The 21761-nt window shown below is 46.9% G+C and overlaps 1 protein-coding gene across 2 annotated transcripts in view; it reads left to right on the top strand.

Moving 5' to 3' along the window:
- The window catches only part of OTULIN (OTU deubiquitinase with linear linkage specificity), a 33271-nt gene extending 26958 nt beyond the window's left edge, over positions 1-6313 (top strand). The window contains exon 6 of one of the 2 annotated variants that reach the window (XM_018065667.1): positions 4253-6313. In XM_018065667.1, the coding sequence (XP_017921156.1) occupies positions 4253-4447 (195 nt within the window). In that variant the 3' untranslated portion in view covers positions 4448-6313. The remainder of the gene's footprint in view (positions 1-4252) is intronic. The other variant, XM_018065666.1, reaches the window with a different exon arrangement.

The raw sequence follows: 21761 nt of genomic DNA, 5'->3' as shown, positions 1-21761 counted from the left end.
GCTGTTGATGGGAGGGCTCAGTCCTTCACTGGGGGTCAGTGGGAAGGCTCAGTGCCTCGCTATGTGGGGCTTTCCATAGGGCTGCTCAAATGTCCTCCTGACCTGGCAGCTGGCTTCTCTCAGAAGGTGGTCCAAGGAGACAGCCAGGACGCTCAAGTGCCTTCTGTGGTCTAATCTTGGAAGTCACTCACTGGCACTTACACTAGGCTCTGTTTGTTAGAAGCAGATCACGTCATTCTTCCCACACTCAAGTCAGGCATGCTGAAGAATTGTGAGCCTATTATTTATTTATTTATTTATTTTTAATTGGAGGATAATTGCTTTGGAATACTGCATTGGTTTCTGCCATGCATCAACATGAATCAGCCGAGGGTATATATATGTCCCTTCCCCTTTGAACCTCCCTCCACCTCCCAGCCCTCGAGGGTGAACCTGTTTTATATCCCCCATGGTTGTCTCAGCCTGGGCTTTCTCCTGTTGTGTGGTGGATGGGACCAGAACCTTTGGCTCCAGAAAGAAACCAAGCCCTGGGAAGGAGTCCTCTGAAGGGTCTTGATTAATCTTGGCTGCTGTCGCTGTATTAGGTAACATCCTTTAAAAATAGAAGTGGAGTCACTTTGGCCAGGAGAGCCAGCCTGCTCTTGGATCTTCAACAGATAGGCTAAGTTTGGAGTTTCACCCAGAGACCCAGTGTGGCACTGTCCTGTGGGTCACCCGTTGACCCACCACACTCTGCTCTCTGTTTTTGTTGGGTCATTACATTGCTCTGAACAGCCTAAGTCCTTCTTTAGTCAAATAGCCAACCACTTGAGAAGCATGGTTGGTGACATTGTACAGGAGACAGGGATCAAGACCATCCCCAAGAAAAAGAAATGCAAAAAAAACAAAATGGCTGTCTGAGGAGGCCTTACAAATAGCTGTGAAAAGAAGAGAAGTGAAAAGCAAAGGAATAAAGGAAAGATATACCCATTTGAATGCAGAGTTCCAAAGAATAGCAAGGAGAGATAAAAAGCCTTCCTCAGCGATTAATGCAAAGAAATAGAGGAAAACAATAGAATGGGAAAGACTAGAGATCTCTTCTAGAAAATTAGAGATACCAAGGGAACTTTTCATGCAAAGATGGGCTCAATAAAGGACAGAAATGGTATGGATCTAACAGAGGCAGACGATATTAAGAGGAGGTGGCAAGAATACACAGAAGAACTGTACAAAAAAGGTCTTCATGATCCAGATAATCATGATGGTGTGATCACTCACCTAGAGCCAGACATCCTGGAATGTGAAGTCAAGTGGGCCTTAGGAAGCATCACTACGAACAAAGCTAGTGGAGGTGATGGAATTCTAGTTGAGCTATTTCAAATCCCAAAAGATGATGCTGTGAAAGTGCTGCACTCAATATACCAGCAAATTTGGAAAGCTCAGCAGTGGCCACAGAACTGGAAAAGGTCAGTTTTCATTCCAATCCCAAAGAAAGGCAATGCCAAAGAATGCTCAAACTACTGCACAGTTGCACTCATCTCACACGCTAGTAAAGTAATGCTCAAAATTCTCCAAGCCAGGCTTCAGCAATATGTGAACCATGAACTTCCAGATGTTCAAGGTGGTTTTAGAAAAGGCAGAAGAACCAGAGATAAAATTGCCAACATCCGCTGGATCATCAAAAAAGCAAGAGTTCCAGAAAAATGTCTATTTCTGCTTTATTGACTATGCCAAAGCTTTTGTGTGGATCAAAATAAACTGTGGAACATTCTGAAAGAGATGGGAATATCAGACCACCTGACCTGCCTCTTGAGAAACCGGTACGGAGGTCAGGAAGCAACAGTTAAAACTGGACATGGAACAACAGACTGGTTCCAAATAGGAAAAGGAGTACGTCAAGGCTGTATATTGTCAGCCTGCTTATTTAACTGATATGCAGAGTACATTATGAGAAATGCTGGGCTGGAGGAAGCACAAGCTGGAATTAAGATTGCCCAGAGAAATATCAATAACCTCAGATATGCAGATGACACCACCCTTATGGCAGAAAGTGAAGAACTAAAGAGCCTCTTGATGAAAGTGAAAGAGGAGAGTAAAAATGTTGGCTTAAAGCTCAACATTCAGAAAACTAAGATCATGGCATCTTGTCCCATCACTTCATGGCAAATAGATGGAGAAACAGTGGCTGACTTTATTTTTGGGGGCTCCAGAATCACTACAGATGGTGATTGCAGCCATGAAATTAAAAGATGCTTACTCTTTGGAAGGAAAGTTATGATCAACCTAGACAGCATATTAAAAAGCAGAGACATTACTTTGCCAACAAAGGTCCATCTCGTCAAGGCTATGGTTTTTCCAATGGTCATGTATGGATGTGAGAGTTGGACTATAAAGAAAGCTGAGTGCCGAAGAATTGATCTTTTGAACTGTTTTGTTGGAGAAGACTCTTGAGAGTCCCTTGGACTGCAAGGAGATCCAACCAGTCCATCCTAAAGGAGATCAGTCCTGGGTGTTCATTGCAAGGACTGCTGTTGAAGCTGAAACTCCAATACTTTGGCCACCTGATGCGAAGATCTGACTCATTGGAAAGGACCCTGATGCTGGGAAAGATTGAGGGCAGGAGGAGAAGGGGACGACAAGATGAGATGGCTGGATGGCATCACCGACTCAATGGACATGAGTTTGGGTAAACTCTAGGAGTTAGTGATGGACAGGGAGGCCTGGCACACTGTGGTCATTGGGTCGCAGAGTTGGACACGACTGAGCGACTGAACTGAGCTGAACTGAGAAGCATTGAGGCTTTCCATTCAGAGTGCTGCTTTCCTGCGTGCAGGGCTGACTTGGAGCTTGCCATTTACTGGTTACAGAGGAAAGAGCAAAGATGGTGGTCACTGCTAAGTCAGCCAGGGTCGAAGATAAACTGTTTTTAAAAAGTTGTTTGTACTCAAAAGGTAAGTTACTTAGGTGTCTTGAACCGCTGCAGATAGCTTGCACTAACAAGCCTGGTAGAGCATAGTTTGTGTATTAGGCTTCTGTTAGTCCTTCCTGAGTCCCCACAAGTCTGCTGTAACATGTTTAAATAGTAGTTTTGTTGAAATATGATGTACATACCAGTTTACTCCTTTGAAATGTGTAACTCAGTGGATTTTAGTATGTTTATAGAGCTTTGCAGCCATCGCAGAGTCTAATTTTAGACTGTTTTATCACTCCTAAAGGAAACCTCATACCCTCATTCTCCTTTCTCCAGCCCTAGGCAACCACTAACTTACTTTCTATTTTTACAGACTTGTCTATCCTGAGCATTTCATGTAAATGGAATTTTATAATATGTGGTCCTTTATGACTGGCTTCTTGGAGCCTAATGCCTTCCAGATCCATCAGTATTGCAGCATGTATCAATAGCGCATTCCTTTTTATTGACAAATAGTATTCCATTGTATGGATGTATCACATTTTATGCATCCACTTCGGTTGTTTCCACTTTTTGGTGATTGTGGATAATCCTGATGTGAACATCATGTACAAGTTTTTTGCAGGACATATGTTTTTAATTCTCCTGGGTATATGTTAATCTAGGAGTGGAACTGCTGGGCTACATGGCAATGCTTTGTTTAAAACTTTGAGGAACTGCCAAACTTTTTAAAAGCAGCTGCACTCTTTTATATCCCTACCAGCAATGTTTCAGAGTTCCATTTCTTTACATCCTTACCACACTTTTTAAAAAAATCGAGGTAAAGTTCATATAACACCAAAGTAACCATTTTAAAGTGTGCAGTTCACTCACTTTCTGTGCATTTGCAGCCTAGTGTGACCTTTACCTGTGCCAAGTTCTGAAACAGTTTCCTTCCCCTGAGAGAAAGAAAACCTGGTGCCCGTGAGGCAGTCTTTCCCCGTGATCATCTGTCCATTTGATTGTAGCCGTTCGAGTGGGTGGGAAGTGGCATCTCATTGTGGGTTTGATTTGTGTTCCCCCGATGACTTTGTATGTACTTAGTGGTATTTGCATGTCATCTTCGGAGAAAAATCTATTCAAGTCCTTTGGGCAGTTTTTAGACTGGTTTTGGCTCTTTTTTTATTGTCGAGTTGAGATGTTCTTAATGTATTCAAACCACAAGTCCCTTATGAGACATATGACCACTTCTTGATGATGTGTTTGATTATAATGACCCAGACATAACGGCAGGACCCATGCAAGTGGCAGGACTGGGGCTAGGCTGCAGGAGGAAGACGGGCTCGGACCAGCCGCATCCTTCAGCCTTTGTTCTCCCTGCAGGTTGAGATGTTCCTCCTGGCCTATGCTGTGCGCCACACCATCCAGGTGTATCGGCTCTCCAAGTATGGCACTGAGGAGTTCGTCACGGTCTACCCCACCGACCCCCCCCGGGACTGGCCGGTGGTGACCCTGATCGCCGAGGACGACCGGCACTACAACATCCCTGTCCGAGTGTGCGAGGAGACCAGCCTATGAGCTGCGCTTAGCCCGCCTGGCCACGTGGCTGAGGGGCGCAGGCAGCCCCTCGCTGGGGCCTTGGGCCTGCAGGTCCCTGAGCCTTTAGCCTCACCAGACTGGAATGTTCTGGGGACTAGCTTTGGCAAATCATAAGTAACCACGATTTTTAACCCCTCATCTGTGACACAGTACGTTCCCATGGGGGCCTTCAGAGCACACCTGTTAAAAGGTGCAAACTACACCTCCTCCATAAAACAGATACTTTTATATCAGAGGAGTCGCATCCTGGACAGAAAAGTGTCCAAAGCGCGCTCTCATAGTAAACTGGCTTTCAATTTTTTTTTTTTTAAAGGTGGTAACTTTTGTTCTGGTGGTCACGGCGTCTGCGGTGCCCTTTCTCTACATCTATGCAATCGGTTCACGCGGTGGAAGTCAGGGGCAGAGCCTGCCAACAGCCCAGCATCCTCTGCTAGTCTCACCCAGCAATGGTGTGAATCCACATGTTAATTAAAGCTCTTGTAAGCTGAGTGTCTAATAGAAGAATCAACTGGTCCAAAAGCGAGCTGCTTAAAGGCTGGAGATGGGGTTGTAGGAGGAAGCAGCGGCCCCAGGACTCTTGCTCTGCCAGGACGTGCCAGGTGCCTGTGGTTTCGGACACCCTGGCTTGGGAGCCTGGTATGGGGGTGGGTGGTCGGCAGGAAAGCCCCTGGGATCAGGGGCTGTTCCTTCATCTCCAGTTCCACAGATTCACCATCATCTAGTCAGAGTCAAGCTTAGACCCGTGTGCGTTTTTAGCGGAAGCCAAGGCCAGTTGATGAGTTTCTGGAGAGTGCTTTCATTGCCAGGTTCCTGTCCCGCATCTGTTAGGGGGGATGAGTTAGCAGCAGAGGGTCTCTGGTTTTCATGAGTAAGTTTTCAGGTACAAGAACATGCTTAACGCTGACTGCAGAAGCATGGCCGAGCTGCACCCTTGGTTGAGTTTGGGATGCCCAGGGGAGGCAGCATTCTGGCCACGAATGGTGGCCTTGCCTAGTCAGTCACAGGCTAGGGTGGTGGCTGAGAGGTGGGGGTGGGCTCGGGCAGCCCACCTGAGCCTTGTCTGCATCAGGGCCCAAATCCCTGTGGTGTGTGGACACCTCACTGTTTCAGACTATCAGCAGCACCTGGATCGGCTCAGTATTTGTGGAGATGGTGTTACCCTTGAAGTACTGAGCTTTATTCTATAATAATTATAATCTTTATGTGGTTTAATGCAATATAGTTGATAAGCTATCTAATCTGTTCTCCCTCCCCCCACCCCACCCCCAGGGACAGAACTTTTGTGAAAATGTAAGTTTTGCTTTTATTTAAAAATCAAAATTTTCGGTTGAGAAAAAACTCAGAGGACACAGAAGACTATGCAGACTGTTAGGCGAGTATCCCTCCCATTACCTCATCAGTAGTATTCACATTGTGGTAGATGCTTAACTCATTAGGGCGGTTGAATTGAATTTTACTCTAGATGTGTGTGAATGTGTTGGAGAGGCTTTGTCTTTCACTGTGAAATGCAATGGTGCCTCGAATATGAATAAGAAGGTATCTGGAAACCAAATGAAAATAATGACTTCCTGTTGGCTTGGATGCTTCATTTTATGTTACATGATTTTCATGCAACTTACAAGAGGAAATGCTTACCAGTTCATTCTTGAACATGTTTAAAAGCACAACTTCAAACACTTCAGTTGTACAAGGGAGTTGGTGTCTGTGTCCATCAAACCGCTGGCAGATCTCCTCTGTTGAGTTTAGTGATACTCATGATCTCTGCATTTTTGAGAATGTTCTAGTCTTAGTGAACTTGATCTGGGCTTCTGGGTAGCTCAATTACATCTCATATTTTTTTCTTGTTCCTGTGTATGATATTGTTAGAGTGTGTGCAAAAATTGTGGTCTTAACCACCCCATTGATAAAAACTTAAAAGTGTGCATTTAAGTTGCTTTCTGTCCCAAGGCCATATTAGACTCTACTCTCAGACTGTCATGCAGGTTTAGAAGGATCACAGCATCAGAGAAGTCAAGCTTTCAAAGAAACAGTACTTCAGGAAATGTAGACGACTGGCGAACTTTAAAAATACATTTTTTTTGTTGCAACATGCAACTGTAGTTGCCCAGAACTTTAATTCCATTTTTCATTCTTGCTCTTGGCCTGGTTGGGTGATATCAGTAGAATTGAAATTGAGTTGAGACCAAAATGGATTCAGGAGGATAACTTACTTAGAGGGGATCTCTAAAATGGTATGAGTGTTTCCAAAAAAGGAAGGTAGTGGGAACTACACTTTGCTTACTTTCTATCCCAGGATTTATTGCAAAAGTTCAGTCATTTCGGAGCCCTCTGGTCTTAGCAGAAAGAAGATATCTGCCTTGAACAGGTGTGACTTATACCTATTTAAAGTGCATTAAACCTAAGAAAAATTTCCCTGTAACAAGTTCCATGGAATTACCTCTTGGCATGTGGGATTTGATCTGAAATGTCAGTTCCTCTTCCTTGGAGTTCAGCATATCTGAAAATGCCTTAAAGGCACAGAACAGGATTGACCCTGCTCTCTACATAGAGCCGTTTACACTTCCATTATAGGTTCGATTAACGTCTGAAGTTTTCTTTGATTGTGGGAACAGACATCCCTTTGGTATTCTTTCATTATTTTTCCCTCCAGTTCTGGGGCTTGTCAAGTAAAATCTCAGACCCCTTGAATCTCACCCCTCTGTCAGAAAAAACACTTTTGCTGGGTCTTGTGTGCTTCTTTTTTCCTCTATTTTTTCCGAGGCTGTGTTATCCTTCTGCCCGCTTCACCTCAGGGTGCTCTTTTCTCTAAGAGTTTGTTGTCTCCTTTTTGAAGAGCTTCCAGGTGGTGACTATTAGGTGCTGTCTCATCTTTGATAATCCAGCTTCCTACATTGCAGCAGAGAAGTCAAACATACCTCCTGGTTTTGTCTCCTATGTGGTGTTAAAGTTTGATCGTGTTCCTGTCTCTCTTTCCAAAGCAAAACTTTGCAGGTACTCCCCCTTTGAAAGCCAGAAAGTTATTTTCAGAAATACAAACCTCCAGGGAATTTTACTTGTACTCATACACAAAAATACGTGGATGCCTTTTTAAAAAATGATCTGTATCTAGTTAAAAACCAATAAGAATGTGTTTGGAGTGAATCTGAAATGTGTGTGAAAGATTTAGTCCCCACATAGTTGAGCAAAGTCAGGGCACAATATCAAGTAATTTTACCAACTTACCAGAGACGTTTCAGTTTTGCTTAGATAACTTATCACCGGCCACAGGCATTAGTTTTTGTGAAAACCCCCCAGTCAGTAATGTGTTAAAATGGCCCAAGAATAGTAAGGAGTGAGGTGCAGAGGGACGAACTGATTTTAGATGAAAAAATGCCTTTGAAAAACAAAATGGATGCCTAACAGACCTCCTCAGCTTAAGTTAATAAAAGGATAAAAATCTGAACCAGCGCACACCACTTCTGTGCGTGGATTCTGCAGATTCCTTTTTCGAAAGTTGAAGCCCCCTGTGTAACAGTAGTAGACTGCCTAATGCTGAACTCTTAGAAACCCTTCTTGGGGGTCTCTTCTGAGGGGCTGGAGAGAGCAGGAAGCCAGTGCTGAATCGCGCAGTGAAGTGACACAGCGGGCAGCTGATGATCAATGCTTGTAACTGATCCAGGGAATAACTCGGAGCCACGAAAAGCACTAAACTGGTTTGGCTGCCCCCAGCCCTGGTGGCTGTAAGGGTAGGGTAGGCTCGGCTGTGACCAGAATGGGTGGGGATGTGTGTATGAAGATGCCTGCTCGCTGGTCTGCACTCAAATCACGGTGTTCTGTGTGTGAGGTCACACAGCCTGAGACCCTGCACGTTTGGGAGGGTGGAGGTGAGCTGTCCCTTTTGCCTTTTTTTTCCTCCATGCTAAATTAAAATTTATTACTAGAAATAGTGGAGGATGTTAGTAGGTATCATTAAACTCTTCAGAGTGGTCATGAAGTCTGGAGATAACAGATAATTATATTGAAGTGTGTTATCAGCAAACCACTTGCTACGTTTATCTCTGTTTCCAGGGGTCTTCCCTGGTGGCTCAGTGGTAAAGAGTCTGCCTGCAATGCAGGAGATGCAGGTTCAATCCCTGGGGGTCAGGAAGATTCCCTGGAGAAGGAAATGGCCACCTCCTTGCCTAGAAAATTCCATGGACCAGAGGAGCCTGGCGGGCTACAGTCCATAGGGGTCACAATAGCATCAGCACACGGCTTAGTGACTGAGCAAGGCGAGGCTGTTGACCTTGTGGCCATCTGTATATATCCATACCTTGAGTGCTCATTAATAGCCAGGGCTTGTTAATAGAACATTGATGAGAGCTTTGTCTCATTCTTGTTGATTTCTCGGGTGTAGGTGTGGGTCAGGGGTGAAATTGCCAAAACGCAGGTGATCCAGGGAAAGGATCTGGGACGCTAGATGAAACCAGTCTTGGCAGTCTTTTCCCCAGTGCCGGGGTCCAGCCCCAGTGGATCCAGGGTAATTCAAAGGTGGGGACGGAATTGGCGTCCTGGAAAAAACTTATTTAATTACAGATATAGAGGGAGATTAGAAACAGATAGTGTAGTAGGAGAATTAGTGGAGAAAAGAGGCTGAATAACTGGTTTACACGGAATACCAATCACCACCTACATAGGCCACAGGCGTCTTTCCATTCTCCCAAAGGAGAGGAGGCACTGAGGCCTCCCTCGTCCGATCTCAGAAGCCCAGGCAGAATTAGCAGGCTTGGTGAGTACCCACATTTCAGATGGTAATTCAGCCAGGAAAGCGGGGAGCGAGAAAGAAACGACACGGGGGAATCAGTCTTTCCGGAAACTGATCCAATTTCTTTATTTTTCAGGTTTGTTTATGTACCTTTTTGTTATACATGGGGATGAATACAGAGTCACGCGGGTGTCAGCAGACCTGACCGTTGTCATAGTCAGGTGCTTCATATAAAATTATACAAAGGTCTTATGAGTTTCATCATCTTTTAACCATGAGGTCTGCTGACATTTTATGGCCCTTTCTGATACCGGTCAGTTAACCAGACAACTTATTTTCCCAGGGGTGATTTTTTCTTAAATCAGGCGCCACCCTCCAAATAAAGTTGCATTCCTATAGGGTGAGGGTGTAGTGAGTTACAATCAAGAAAGGAATTTACTTAACCGAAGGTTTAACATGATTAATCTTAAAGGTTAATACTTATTTCTCCTATATGTTAGTTATATTCATTATAAGGGCAGGAATGTGGAGATTTAGCAGCAAATATTGGCTCAACAAATGTAAACCCTTCACCAGTGTTTTCCTTAAGATCTATTTTGTCTTAAGATAGTGATAAAGTTACATTTTTACATAGCATAGTGATTTATAGTGGTTTATAACAAAGTACAATGATCTATAACAAAAGAGAAGATTCATTAACTCAAAAGTCTAGTATTGCTAACATCAAAAAACTATATTTCCTTTTCTATATTCCAAATACATTGATTAATATATTCCCAGGTGCCTAAGGATATGGAGGCCTGATGGCAATCATTGACTCATCAATGAAAAAAGCCCTATGCTAATACTCCAAACTCTCTGTGCTGTTTATGGTTGAGAGGTTGTCACACAAGCTAGTCTGTCAGCAGAGAGGTTTGACCTGAGACATCCTTGTCACACCCAGGGCAGGGAATTAGCAGTAATTATTGGCACAACAAATGAAGAAAAAACCCTTCACCAATATAGTTCCTAATCGGCCCACTAATAGTATACTAATGATCTTCTAACTTCTCAAAAAAGTCTGTATTTAGAAAGTTTTAAAACATCCCGTGCCTCTCACAGTTGGGAGGCTGGAAACAATCGCATGCGGCCGGTTGAGCCTGATCAGGCAGGCCAGAGAACCTTCAGAGTTCGTAAATTGAAACGCTTGTCACGCCCAGGAATTTTTATTAACTTGGAGCTGCAAGTTAACGCCTCCGAGAGAAATGGCTATGGGGGAGAGCTCCCCGTAAAGTACTCTGATTTGAGGGTAGATGCTCGGGAACAGGGGGTTTCCTGAGGCTTGATCATGCCTCTGTGTATGCCAAGCTTCCTTCCTCATGACCTTTGCCATGGGCGGAGTTCCTCACGCTGGCTCCCAACAGTTGAGTTCAGTGGTGAACTTCAAAATAATTTTTTTTTTACTCAAGACCTTTTCTATAAAGAAAAAATGCCTTGACTTGTCTCACAAACGGTGCTAAACTACAGTCCTTCTTACAGGAGCCAGGGCAGTCATGTTGGTTACTTCCGAGAGTTTCAATGTGGGAAGAAAGCCAAAGTGAACGTACGTAGTAAGCTCCCTTCTCTCTTCCATTGTCTGCAAACATGTTTTGGTCTTGCGGCCAGCGTTTTCGCAGCCTCTGACTCTGTTATGAATTTGGAGGGGATACCGACCCCTAGTCTGCCCGTAGCAGCGGTTTTCCTTCGCCATCGGCCGGGCTGCCTAGGGAGGGCAGACAGGAACGCAGTGTAAACCTGGCCTCCTCGTCTGCCTTGGTTTGTTTTAGCAGAGTGTCCGGTTTGCATTCTTAAGATGTCAGCGTTTGTCAAAAACCTCATCTGCTCTGAACACCGTGCCCCTGAGGCTCCCATCGGCCTGGGACCACAGTCCCACCTGCCTCCAAGGTGGAGGTTTCCTCATTGACACGTTGAGTCCTCATCTTTACTGTCAGAGGCCAAGCCAACTCGGGTTTTGCTGTCGATCCCCTGTAGCAAGCCTGGCCACGAAGGACTGTAAAAACAAATAACTAAAAATAAAAACTCAGAGAATGAAAACTCGGAAGCCTGGCTGTGTTGCTCTGGTTAAATGCATGACTTTGAGGACCTGGGAGATTGAGGTTTGGTGCTTTAACTTTCCAGCACTGCCAGGACAGACCTGTGATGCCTGACAACCTTTTGGTGCGAACTCCTAGGACATGATCACTCCCCAAATTAGGTTTTGTCTTGGGCCTGGATTCAGTCAAATAGTCCTATCACCCGCTACTTGGGGAGCTGGGCAAGTTACCCCATTTCCTCGTCTCAGTCCTCACATCCATGCCACCTGTTCCGTGGTGAGTGGGGGTGAAGCGAGGTGCAAGCCCTTCACGGAGGCTTCAGGTGCATCCCCTAGGCCTGCATGGCAGGGCTGCAGGCACCATCCAGACCCAGCCTTGGCTGAGTGTTCGCCAAGGAGAGGCCCGCGGTGTGTGTAGCATTCTTAGGGGTTCAAGAACCATCTAGACTGATGGATGGAAATGTACCCACCTATGCAGTTGCAACAACCTAACACTGTAAATGAGTCAGGCGGCCACTGAAAGACCGTCGGCTTTCAAAGGTATTCTGGGGGTTAGAGAATGAGCCGGCCCCTGCCTTCCTGTGAGTCAAAGAACAGTCTACAAAACGGTGCTGTGCTTCTGAAGACCCGCCACTTAGGGGCCAAGCATCCAGAGAGCAGTAGTGCCAGGCTGGTGAGGGGCAGCAAAGGCAATCCCAGGCTAAAAAGTAACAGCAGGCTCTTCTTCCTTCAGTGCCCCGTTCAGTTGGGTAATGAACTAAAGTGAAAGAAAGTGAAAGTCGCTCAGTCGTGTCCAACTCTGGGACCCCATGGACTCTGCAGTCCATGGAATTCTCCAGGCCAGAATACTGGAGTGGGTAGCCTTTTGCTTCTTCGGGGCATCTTCCCAACCCAGGGATCAAACCCAGGTTTCCCACGTTGCAGGCAGATTCTTTACCAGCTGAGCCACAAGGGAAGCCCAAGAATACTGGAGTGGGTAGCCTATCCCTTTTCCAGAGGATCTTCCCAACCCAGAAATCGAACTGGGGTCTCCTGCATGGCAGGTGGATTCTTGACCAACTGAGCTCTCAGGGAAGCCCAGTGAACTAAAAGTCTGACGTAAATACACTTCTCCCACCTCTCCTGTGTCGTGAGACTCGTCTCGATTTCGAGGGCAGTGTTTCAGGCCTGGTTTCTCCATGCCTGCGCCTCCCACCCCCACCCTCGTCCCCATGGTGGGAAGTGTGGAGAGAAACAGGGCCCCAGGCTATGGATCCTGGGGACGCCCTCCGGAATTACAGCCATCAAGTGATGAAGCAAGTACCAGCCTTGTTTTGTGTATATAACATGAGAGCGTTTATACGTATATACAGTATTGCCTGGAGGATCCTGTGGACAGAGGAGCCTGGGGGGCTACAGTCCATGAGGTCGCAGGGTTGGACACAACTGAGTGCACACAGCACACACAGTTGTGTTCACACTTAACCTTGCTCCTTGCTTGGAACCTGGACACTCTTTCTGCAGATTCTCCAAATCGTCTCCCCTTCCCGCTCCTCCTACCCCCACCTCTGTTCTGGGCTTGGTGGGACTGGCCTGGTAGTCACCTTCTGACTTGCTGGCTCTGGAGGGAACCCTCCAGACTCCCGGCCCTCAGCACAGCCCCAGAGGCAAAGCTGATTTGGCTCTGGGGTGGGCCAGCCTGGGGTGACCCTCTCTTTAGCTCCCTCGGGCTGAAGGAGGATGTTTCTGCTGCCTTCTCACCACCTTGCAGCCCCCAGCCCTGCACCCTTGTAAGATCCTCCCAAGAATAGCTGGGAGGTCTGATGATGGTGGTTTTTCATTCTCTGCTACAATTTGGATTATTCAGTAAAGCTGAGGGTTCTGTCTTCCAAGTACCCGTCTACGGCCATCTTCCCCAAATCCAAACGTAATTACAGCAGAAAACGCTGCCGTGCTGGGCCGTTCACTTAGGAGACGGCGCTCCTTGGGACATCAGAGAGAATGCTGAGAAAATCAAAAGCAAACACACCATGGGCATTGTCTTCCATGTTCGTGGAGATCACATCCTATTTGTGCTAGATGGTGAGGAGCTGTGATACACTCTGAGGTTAAAAAAAAATTCTAGGTAATTAACACCATTGACTATTTCCAGTGTTCTCAATTATGATAGTGCTATAATGAGCCTTGTCATTCATGAGTCTTTTTATGCATCTCTAAATTGACCCAGTTCAAGGCTCTTCCAACCTTCCCTCAAAAAAGTTTCAGAATTTCACCCTCATCAACTGATCCTGCTTCATTGTCTCTTGGGTGACACTAGGGGTATTTTAACTTTAAACTTTGACCACCTGGCAAGAAAAAAAAAAATGAAAAGAGATATTTAATGCTTTTGATTCTCATAATGGTGAACATTTTTCCTAGGTATTTGTGGGTCAGTGGTATTTCTTCCCTGCCTTGCTTTTTTACGTGCTTTGCCCATGACGTGAACCTCTTTGCTAGCTGAGTGTGAGTTTGAAACATCTCGCCAGACTGTCCTCTGTAGAAATGCCGCTGACTGATATTTCACTGCAGAGCAGGATTGCAAGTTTCTTTAGGCCCTTGCCAACACTGAGCCCCGTCAAACTTTGATCTTTGCCGAGTGGATAGCTGGTCTTTCAGTGTGTGTTCCTTCCCTTGAGGAAGCCTGCTTCCCTTTTGTAGAAGCTGTTCACGGGTCATTTTCTGAGAGCCTTCTGCTCATGCGCTTTGCCCAGTGGTTATATTCGCTCACTAGGCAGTTGTGTGTGAGAATACTTTTGGCTTTCCCATCTGTATTTCACAGATTAAGGGCTGGGAGCTTCCAGCAGGGAAGTCCAGCACGGGGCTCCCAGGGATCCGTGGCAAGTGACAGGAACTGGCTCAGGTTATCTTAGTTCATGGAGGGATTGACCTTAGTGACAGAAAGAGGGGATTTGGAGGTGAGAAAGGCTGCAGGAAATAGGGCTGTTATGTGGGGGACAAGGGATCAGAGCATGTTTGGGGGAGGAAGGTGTGAGTGACTTCATTCATTCACCAAAGAATGTCTGCTCTGGGCAGGCTTCTGCCAAAACCAGGGCTGTGAGATGAGCTGGTTCAGGCCTCCTCTCCCCACCCGTCCAGTTCCCTCCTCCCTTACCCTGCCTGCCCCTTGCACAGATCAGCTGGACCGGGGGCGGGGGGGTCGGGGTAGAATTGCTCATCACTTCCTGCCCTGTCTGGAGCTGGAGCAGGAGGAAGGAGGCTGGGAGGGAGGATGGTAAGAGATCTCTCTTCATAGTTGCTGTCTTGCACCAGCCTTTCTCCCAGGCCTGCCTGGGCTCAGCTCTTGTCCCTTCCTTCCCACACCAGGTGATTCCAGGGATCTTGGAGACCCCTCTGCCCCTGGCTCAGGGCCTCTCCTCGGCCGTTCCTGTGCAGTGGCTGAGGGTCCCTCCCCTGGCCCACCACTTCCTCCTTTGCAGCTCCAAGAATCCAGTGTCACCTCCAGCCTCTCTTTCTGAGCCCCGTTCACCCCTGTCAGGACCTCAGACACCCCCCTGGGTCAGCTGGTTGATCTGTGCGGGCCAGACCTGGTTCACAGGAAAGACCTTGGCACCTGCTGTCATCAAACGCAGCACGGGCCCCTTCTCCAGTGACTCTCTTCTGTCAGATCTGACCATCCTGGAGGACACCCGTTCACTGAGTGCCCATCATTGTAGGGGCCCATCTCAAGTTCACTGAGTGTCTCCTCTCGAGCCCTGCCCTTAGGCCTAAGGTGTCAAGAGACCCCTCCATCCTCTCCCCCATCACACACGTGTGCACACACACCCCTGAGGGGAGAAAGGGATCAGTGAAATTCTGCACAGAAACCATCTCTACAAATTCTCCCTCTCTCTCTTTTTTTTTAACAAATTCTCTTTTTAAAATATCTCCTATTGGGCCTTTGATGCCCTCATGGTGAATGAGGGATGAAAGTGGAAACGGGCGTGAGAAGGAGGCGTGGCCTTAAGAAGCTTGGAGCCGAGGGCCCGGCCACCATCAGGGGGTCCCTATTTTTTGTCGCTGCTTCTCCATGGGTGTTAGCATCCCCCTTTCTGGCCGGGCCCTTGTTTACTGCGTGTCACCCAGACTCAGCATGATGCCCACCCAGGTGAGTGCAGAGTCCTTCTTATGACACCCCCAATGCCTAGTGAGAGAGAGGGAGGGCCAGTCTGGAGGAGCAGGGGGAGGTGGGGTGGGAGGAGGTGGGCAGGCTGCTAGGAACGGTTGTATTCATGGTCCAGGAGGACGTGTGAGCTTGGAGAAGGAAAACTGTTTTGGAGGCCTTTAGCATCCAGGCCTTAGTGGACCAGGAGCCCCTAAACTAAGCGGTGAGGCTACAGAGGAAGGGAGAGGCGTGAGCAATGCTGGGGGAGAGAGAATCACCAGGGTGAGTGACTTGACTGAGGGAGGGGCGGGACGCAGTGTGGGCTGGTTTCTGGGTGGGTGCTCATGTGATTCATCTAGTCTGCAGACAGCGTGGGAGGGGTGGTGGGGGGAGGGTGCCAAGGTCCCTGGGGGACCCCTCTGAGGATGGGTTGAGTGGTGACTGGACTGCAGGTCTGGAACAAGTCAGGGCTGGCAAAACAGCCCTGGGGATCCCCAGTGTGCCCTTGGAGTTGGAAGCAGACCCAAGTTAGGTCATCCAAGGTGAGTAGGACTAGATTCCAACTGAGAAGGGAGCAGGTCTGGGGCCTGGGCTGTGGATGCTGCTCCGAGTCTTTTTAAGGAATTGGAGTTAGATAGCTTTGAAGAAACACAGTGGAGAGTGAAGAAGGCAGCTGACGTCTGCACAGTGGCTGCACTGGGGGACGGGCAGAAGTATGGAGCTGAGCTAGGATGTGGCGTTGCCAGGCATGCGGCAGAAATCGCGTTTTGACCCCATCACCCATGAATTGGAGGGTCTGTCCTGACAGGGCCCCGGGACTGAGGGAGACTGGAGCTGACCGCAGCCAGCTCTCTTCAGCTATTTACCTTTAAAGCAAGAGATCCTGGTACATGAAGCAAATGAAAAGCATTTTAATATGGAGTATAATGTGAAGTTAGATGAGAACTGTTCTATTTGTTCATTCTATTTTTGCTCTTTGAATTCAATGGTTCTGAACCTAAAATGGGCTTCCCACTTGGCTTTAGTGGTAAAGGACCCAGCTACCAAAGCAGGAGGCCTAAGAAACACAGGTTTGATCTCTAGGTGGGGAAGATCCCCTGGAGGAGGGCATGGCAACCCACTCCAGTGTTCTTGCCTGGAGAATCCCATGGACAGAGGAGCCGTAAGGTCCATAGGGTCACAAGGAGTCAGATGCGACTGAAGCGACTTGGCACACACAAACCTAAGATTAGTCTTTGTTTTGTTCTGTAAAGCTCTAGTAGTTTCTCTCTGTTGAAAGCAGCTGGCATGACTTTCATAGATTTCTTGGCTGGGGCACTTCCAAACTGCTTGAAAGCTCAGCAGACGTGCACCCTCGTCTTCATGTGCTGCCGTCGACGGCTCTGCAAATCCTGATGTCGCAGTGGATGAGAACTAGAGAAGATCTCGTTCTGTCAGTAGAGCAGAAGAGGCTGATCCAGAGTCACCCAGTAACTTGCCTGGCTCACAGCTGATAAGCAGCAGAGGTGGAACTAGGACTCACAGCTCCTCATTTCTTTTGTTCCTTTTGTGCAAAGACCAGTGTACTGAGCTGTGAAATTAGCATGGTATTTACTGGCTTGAGTTGTCCAGGAAGAAGCCTGGAGCTTGTCGGGGGCAGAAGGTAATGAAGACAAGTAGGAACACTAGAAGGGCTTCCCTGCTGGCTCAGTAGTAAAGAACCTGTCTGCCACCGCAGGAGGCACAGGTTCAATCCCTGGGTCAGAAAGATCCCTTGGAGGAGAAAATGGCAGCCATTCCAGTACTGTTGCCTGGGAAATCCCATGGACAGAGGAACCTGATGGGCTACATAGAGTCCATGGGGTTGCAAAGAGCTGGACATGACTGAGCGACTAAACAACAACAACGTGGACACTAGAGGTCCTCTGCAACGTGCGGGGGATGGGGAGGCATGGGCTTGCAGGCTGCTGGGAGTGGCTGTGCTGGTTGCGCACTGCAGAACTCTGGGAAGTGTTTACATCATTGCCCAGGGGGAGCCTGAGGCCCGGAGAAGGGAAAGTTTCCTGAGGTGACAAGAACCCCTGAGCTGAGCCAGTGGGACCAGAGGATGCAGGGAGAGGGACGGCTGAGCGAGAAACTAGCTGGGAAACTGATCAGGGCTGGGGGACCCCACTGGCAGGGGATGGGGGTCGTGGAGGAGGTTTCTGGGACAGTGATAATGTGATTCACCTGGGGCATCAGGAGAAAGAGTGAGAAGGGGCAGATTTGTCCCTTGTGGCAGGACTGCTCCCCACGGGGAAAACTGACGATGCACGGTTGCACATCCTGACATCGCGGCCTGGAAGGAAGCCACACTGCATCCCAAGTGTGTGGGTAGAAAGAAGCATGGCCGCTTAGACTTCGTGTCACATTAGAGGCGGTCATGGGGAAGCATGCTAGAGGTCACACTGAGATCCGGGATTTAACTCAATGAAGTAAAGAAATAGTAAAGAAAATATGTGATCTCAAGCGAGTTGGTAGCAGGCTTGCATCCTTGCTGATTACAGGCAGATAATAAAGCACGTTCTCAGGACTCCCCCAGTGGTCCAGTGGCTGAGACTCCATGCTCGCAACGCAGGGAGTCCAGGGTTCAATCCCTGGTCAGAGAACTAGATCCTCCCTCAGGCCTCCACTGAGGATCCCACATGCTGCAGCCAAATAAATAAATATATACATATTTAAAGCAAAATCTCGTACTCTATATGATCTTTCATAGGTTAAAAATATGAGAGCCTTCATTCTTTGAGGTTAAGACGTCAGGGTTGAAAGAAGAGAATTGCTTTACGCATAAAGACTGCTAAGAGCAGGATTCCTTAGATGTGGGCAGAAAGGGTTTTCACCTTCTGTTCCTCCAACGTACTGGCCATCTGGTATCCCCATTCTAGAAGGGGTGGGGAGAAGCCAGGCCTCAGAGAAGAGCTTTCAATATTACTGCCGTGATGGGAAGTTAAAATTCATTTTAATACGGATTAAACTTTGAAGAAATAGGTCATATTTAAATAAGACAGAGAGTTTGGGGAAATATACCAGTGGGCAGAGGTTTCAGCTACCAAGGCAAAGGGAGAAGTTTGAATATCTCCTGTACTTTTGGCAAAAAAGGAAAATTGTAGTCAGGATTAGGAAACCACATACTCTGGGGTATGTAAACAGACTAATGGTTAGATTAAGAAAATCAAGAAACTGAAAGCAATCTCAATCATATGCCAACCGTTTAAGTTTTACTTAAAGTAAAAATTATTTGAAAGCTATTTGACAGTATATGAGCACAGATATCCTCCTCTCGCAAAAAAGTACCCCTCCCCCCAAGAAAAGCACATATAAACTCTCTTAACAATGCAGAAACTGACATCTATTTAGTACATACACAGCACTTGTTTAAATGCAACCTATATTTTATACTGACCTCTGCAATCAGTTTTAATCAAAGCTGTGCAAATATTTTAATGAGATTGGTTTCAACAGTTTAAATTAAACCCCCAGTTTTGATAAGAAACTGAAAAGCCTATAAACTGACAGCCACATTTAGAAAAATGACTCCTAGTACATTTTGTTTCATTAAAAAATATTCTGGATTGCTGCTAATGTTCAGATCTGAAACAAAGAAAGAGGTAATTGTATTTTTCCATTGGAGGACCCCATACCATGTTCTACAGCACAGCTCCTACAATAGACTGTTAGACGAGGAAGGAGCTTTAGCAATAACGGCCTGAGCCTCTCATTATCCAGGGGACCAACATGAGGCTGGAGAGGTGTGAGTGGTGTGATCTGGAAGGTCTCCTTAAATGAGCGAGCACAGGCGTGTCAGTGTTGAACAGAATCCCATCTGTGGCTCTGTCAAGATTCCCGAAGCTCTGTGACTGGTTTATTGGACATTCTAGCTTTAGATACGTGCCTTCTGAATACATCACTAAGCAAACCAAATAAAGCACGGAATCAGTGTATTCGCCCACAAGCCTTGTGAATGTGGTGCCCCTGAGGGCGTGGCTTGCTTCCAGGTGACTGGTCCATGCGTCAGGGGCTGGGAGGCTAGAGTCGATGTGAACCCTGAACCTCCTTGGTTCCAGCAGGGTGGCTTGAACTTCTTCAGTATCCAGTTCATCCAGACTGTGGGTCCCCCACATTCATGGCCCCACAACTTCAGGGAGCCAGAGTCCACCTGGGCGTGGAGTTTTCCACCCCGAAGGCACCCTTTCCTGTCCCTGGCCCATGGTTGATGCACATCTGCCTCTAAATCTTAGTAACGACCTATCTCCATACATCACTGAATTTCCACAAAGCCAGACAGTTGATGGTAAAAGCATTTTTAGCAGGTTTCTCCCCATCTCCCCCTTCTTTAACCTAAGGAAACCATGTATCCTGGACAGAGAAAGGCATTCTGGCTCTTGTGAGTTTCTGTTTACATATATGGACACTGAGGCCACATCTTGCTAGTAAAGTGCACTTTAGGTTAATCTCCTAATTTAAAAAGAAACACCAAACGGAAACATGAGCTGAAGCCGTGGGTAGCTGACAGCCATTTATAAAAGTGCATGGATCTTACACAGTCTTTCAGAGACCCTGCTTGATTGCAAATGAAGCAGAAAAAAAAATTCTTCTGGAACCCCTTGGACTGAACGAAGATGATTTAAAAAAATTAGAAGACTTCGGACACTCATCTTTGGTGCTCTTCTTTGCTCAGAGTACAAGAGATGATAATAACCAAAGTACAAAAGATGATACTAGCCTCCTGTCTGGAGGAGAAAGTGAAATGTTCAAATGAGACCTCACCATCTCTTCTTCCCTTATGAGATCAGACAGCAAACTGTAATTCGCTGCATGTTTTCTGACTTTGGAGTGGGGTGTGGGCTATTCTGATTATGTAATTACATGTTTATCATTGTGCACATTTAGGTAGTTAATTTTAGACATTTAACCTTTAAAAGGGCAACAGGGTCTTTTTGTGTATTTTTCTTTGATTTTCTCTTGACATCCTGTTTCATGTGTGGTTAGATCAGCTGAGAGCCACGTGATGTTTTGCTGCTCAAAGGACAGAAATAGAGACCCCAGATAACCCCCCTGAAGAGCATCCCGAATGTTCATCAGACATCTTGCTCAAAAACATGCTCTCTTACACTTCAAATGCTTTTTATGAAAGAGCCTAATGGGGGCCATGCCTGGGGGTAGGTGTCTTGGAAGGGGGCAGGCAGGAGCCTCCTTTCAGGGATGGGCTACACGTGAACCCAGACATCTCAACACTTACAAATTGCCGTGAGCTATAAAGCTTTGCTGCTTGAAATTTTGGTTATATTCTTAAAAAAAAAAAAAAAAAAGATTTAGGGCTTAGAACGTGATAGCTCCTTTCCTAGACCATGCATTGTTTTGATTGATGAAGACTTCATCCTAAGTTTAGAGGTCAGCTCACTTGCAAAGGGGCTTCCCCGGTGGCTCAGGAAACATAAGAGATGTGGGTTCGATTCCTGGGTCAGGAAGATGCTCTGGAGGAGGACATGGCAATCTATTTCAGTATTCTTGCCTGGAGAATCCCATGGACAGAGGAGCCAGGCGGGCTACAGTCCATAGTGTTGCAAAGAGTTGGACATGACTGAAGTGACTGAGCATGCACAGACCTGCAGAAAGGCAGAAACCCTGGCTAATTGGTACAGCACAGTTCATGCTGTGGGCTTCCCTGGTGGCTTAGACGGTAAAGCGTCTGCCTGCAATGCGGGAGACCTGGGTTTAATCCCTGAGTCAGGAAGATCCCCTGGAGAAGGAAACAGCAACCCACTCCAATACTCTTGCCTGGAAAATTCCATGGATGGAGGAGCCTGGTGGGCTGCAGTCCATGGGGTTGCAAAGAGTCGGACATGACTAAGCAATTTCACCTAGTTCATGCTGTCTTGGCCACTGGTCTGCATAGTTACAGATGGAGAAAAAAAGTTTTTTTAATATAAGAAAATATTTTTCAAGATAATGTCATTTGATACAACAATACAAATACTTGCTCAGTCTCTCTCTCACTTCAGTTTGAAGTAAGAAAAAGAATCCAGTCAGAGAACTATTGCGTGTTTAAACAGATGTGTTTCTGGGAATTAAGGATACGAAAATGTGCATCTCCCCCTACCCCTTCCTTCCGGAAGACCCCCAAATGAGGATGAGTCAGGAGGGTAGGAAGCCGTTAACTTTTATACTTCTTGCTCTAAAGGTGTCATTGAATGACTTTTCTGATGTTAGGGATGTGCAGTGATTATCCTAACCTCAAGAGATACCAGACAAGGCTGCTGGGGGAACCACAGAGCTGGCCCCTGGCTGGGAGGTGCCTTGGACTACTCTAGAGAGCTGGACCAGAGTGGAGTCCTGGGCCTCTCTCCTCATGGGCCTCCTG

Source organism: Capra hircus, chromosome 20 (genome assembly GCF_001704415.2).
Source record: "Capra hircus breed San Clemente chromosome 20, ASM170441v1, whole genome shotgun sequence".
Lineage (NCBI taxonomy): Eukaryota > Metazoa > Chordata > Mammalia > Artiodactyla > Bovidae > Capra > Capra hircus.
Note: the sequence above shows the minus strand (reverse complement) of the source record. Positions and strands in the feature narration are given on the sequence as shown.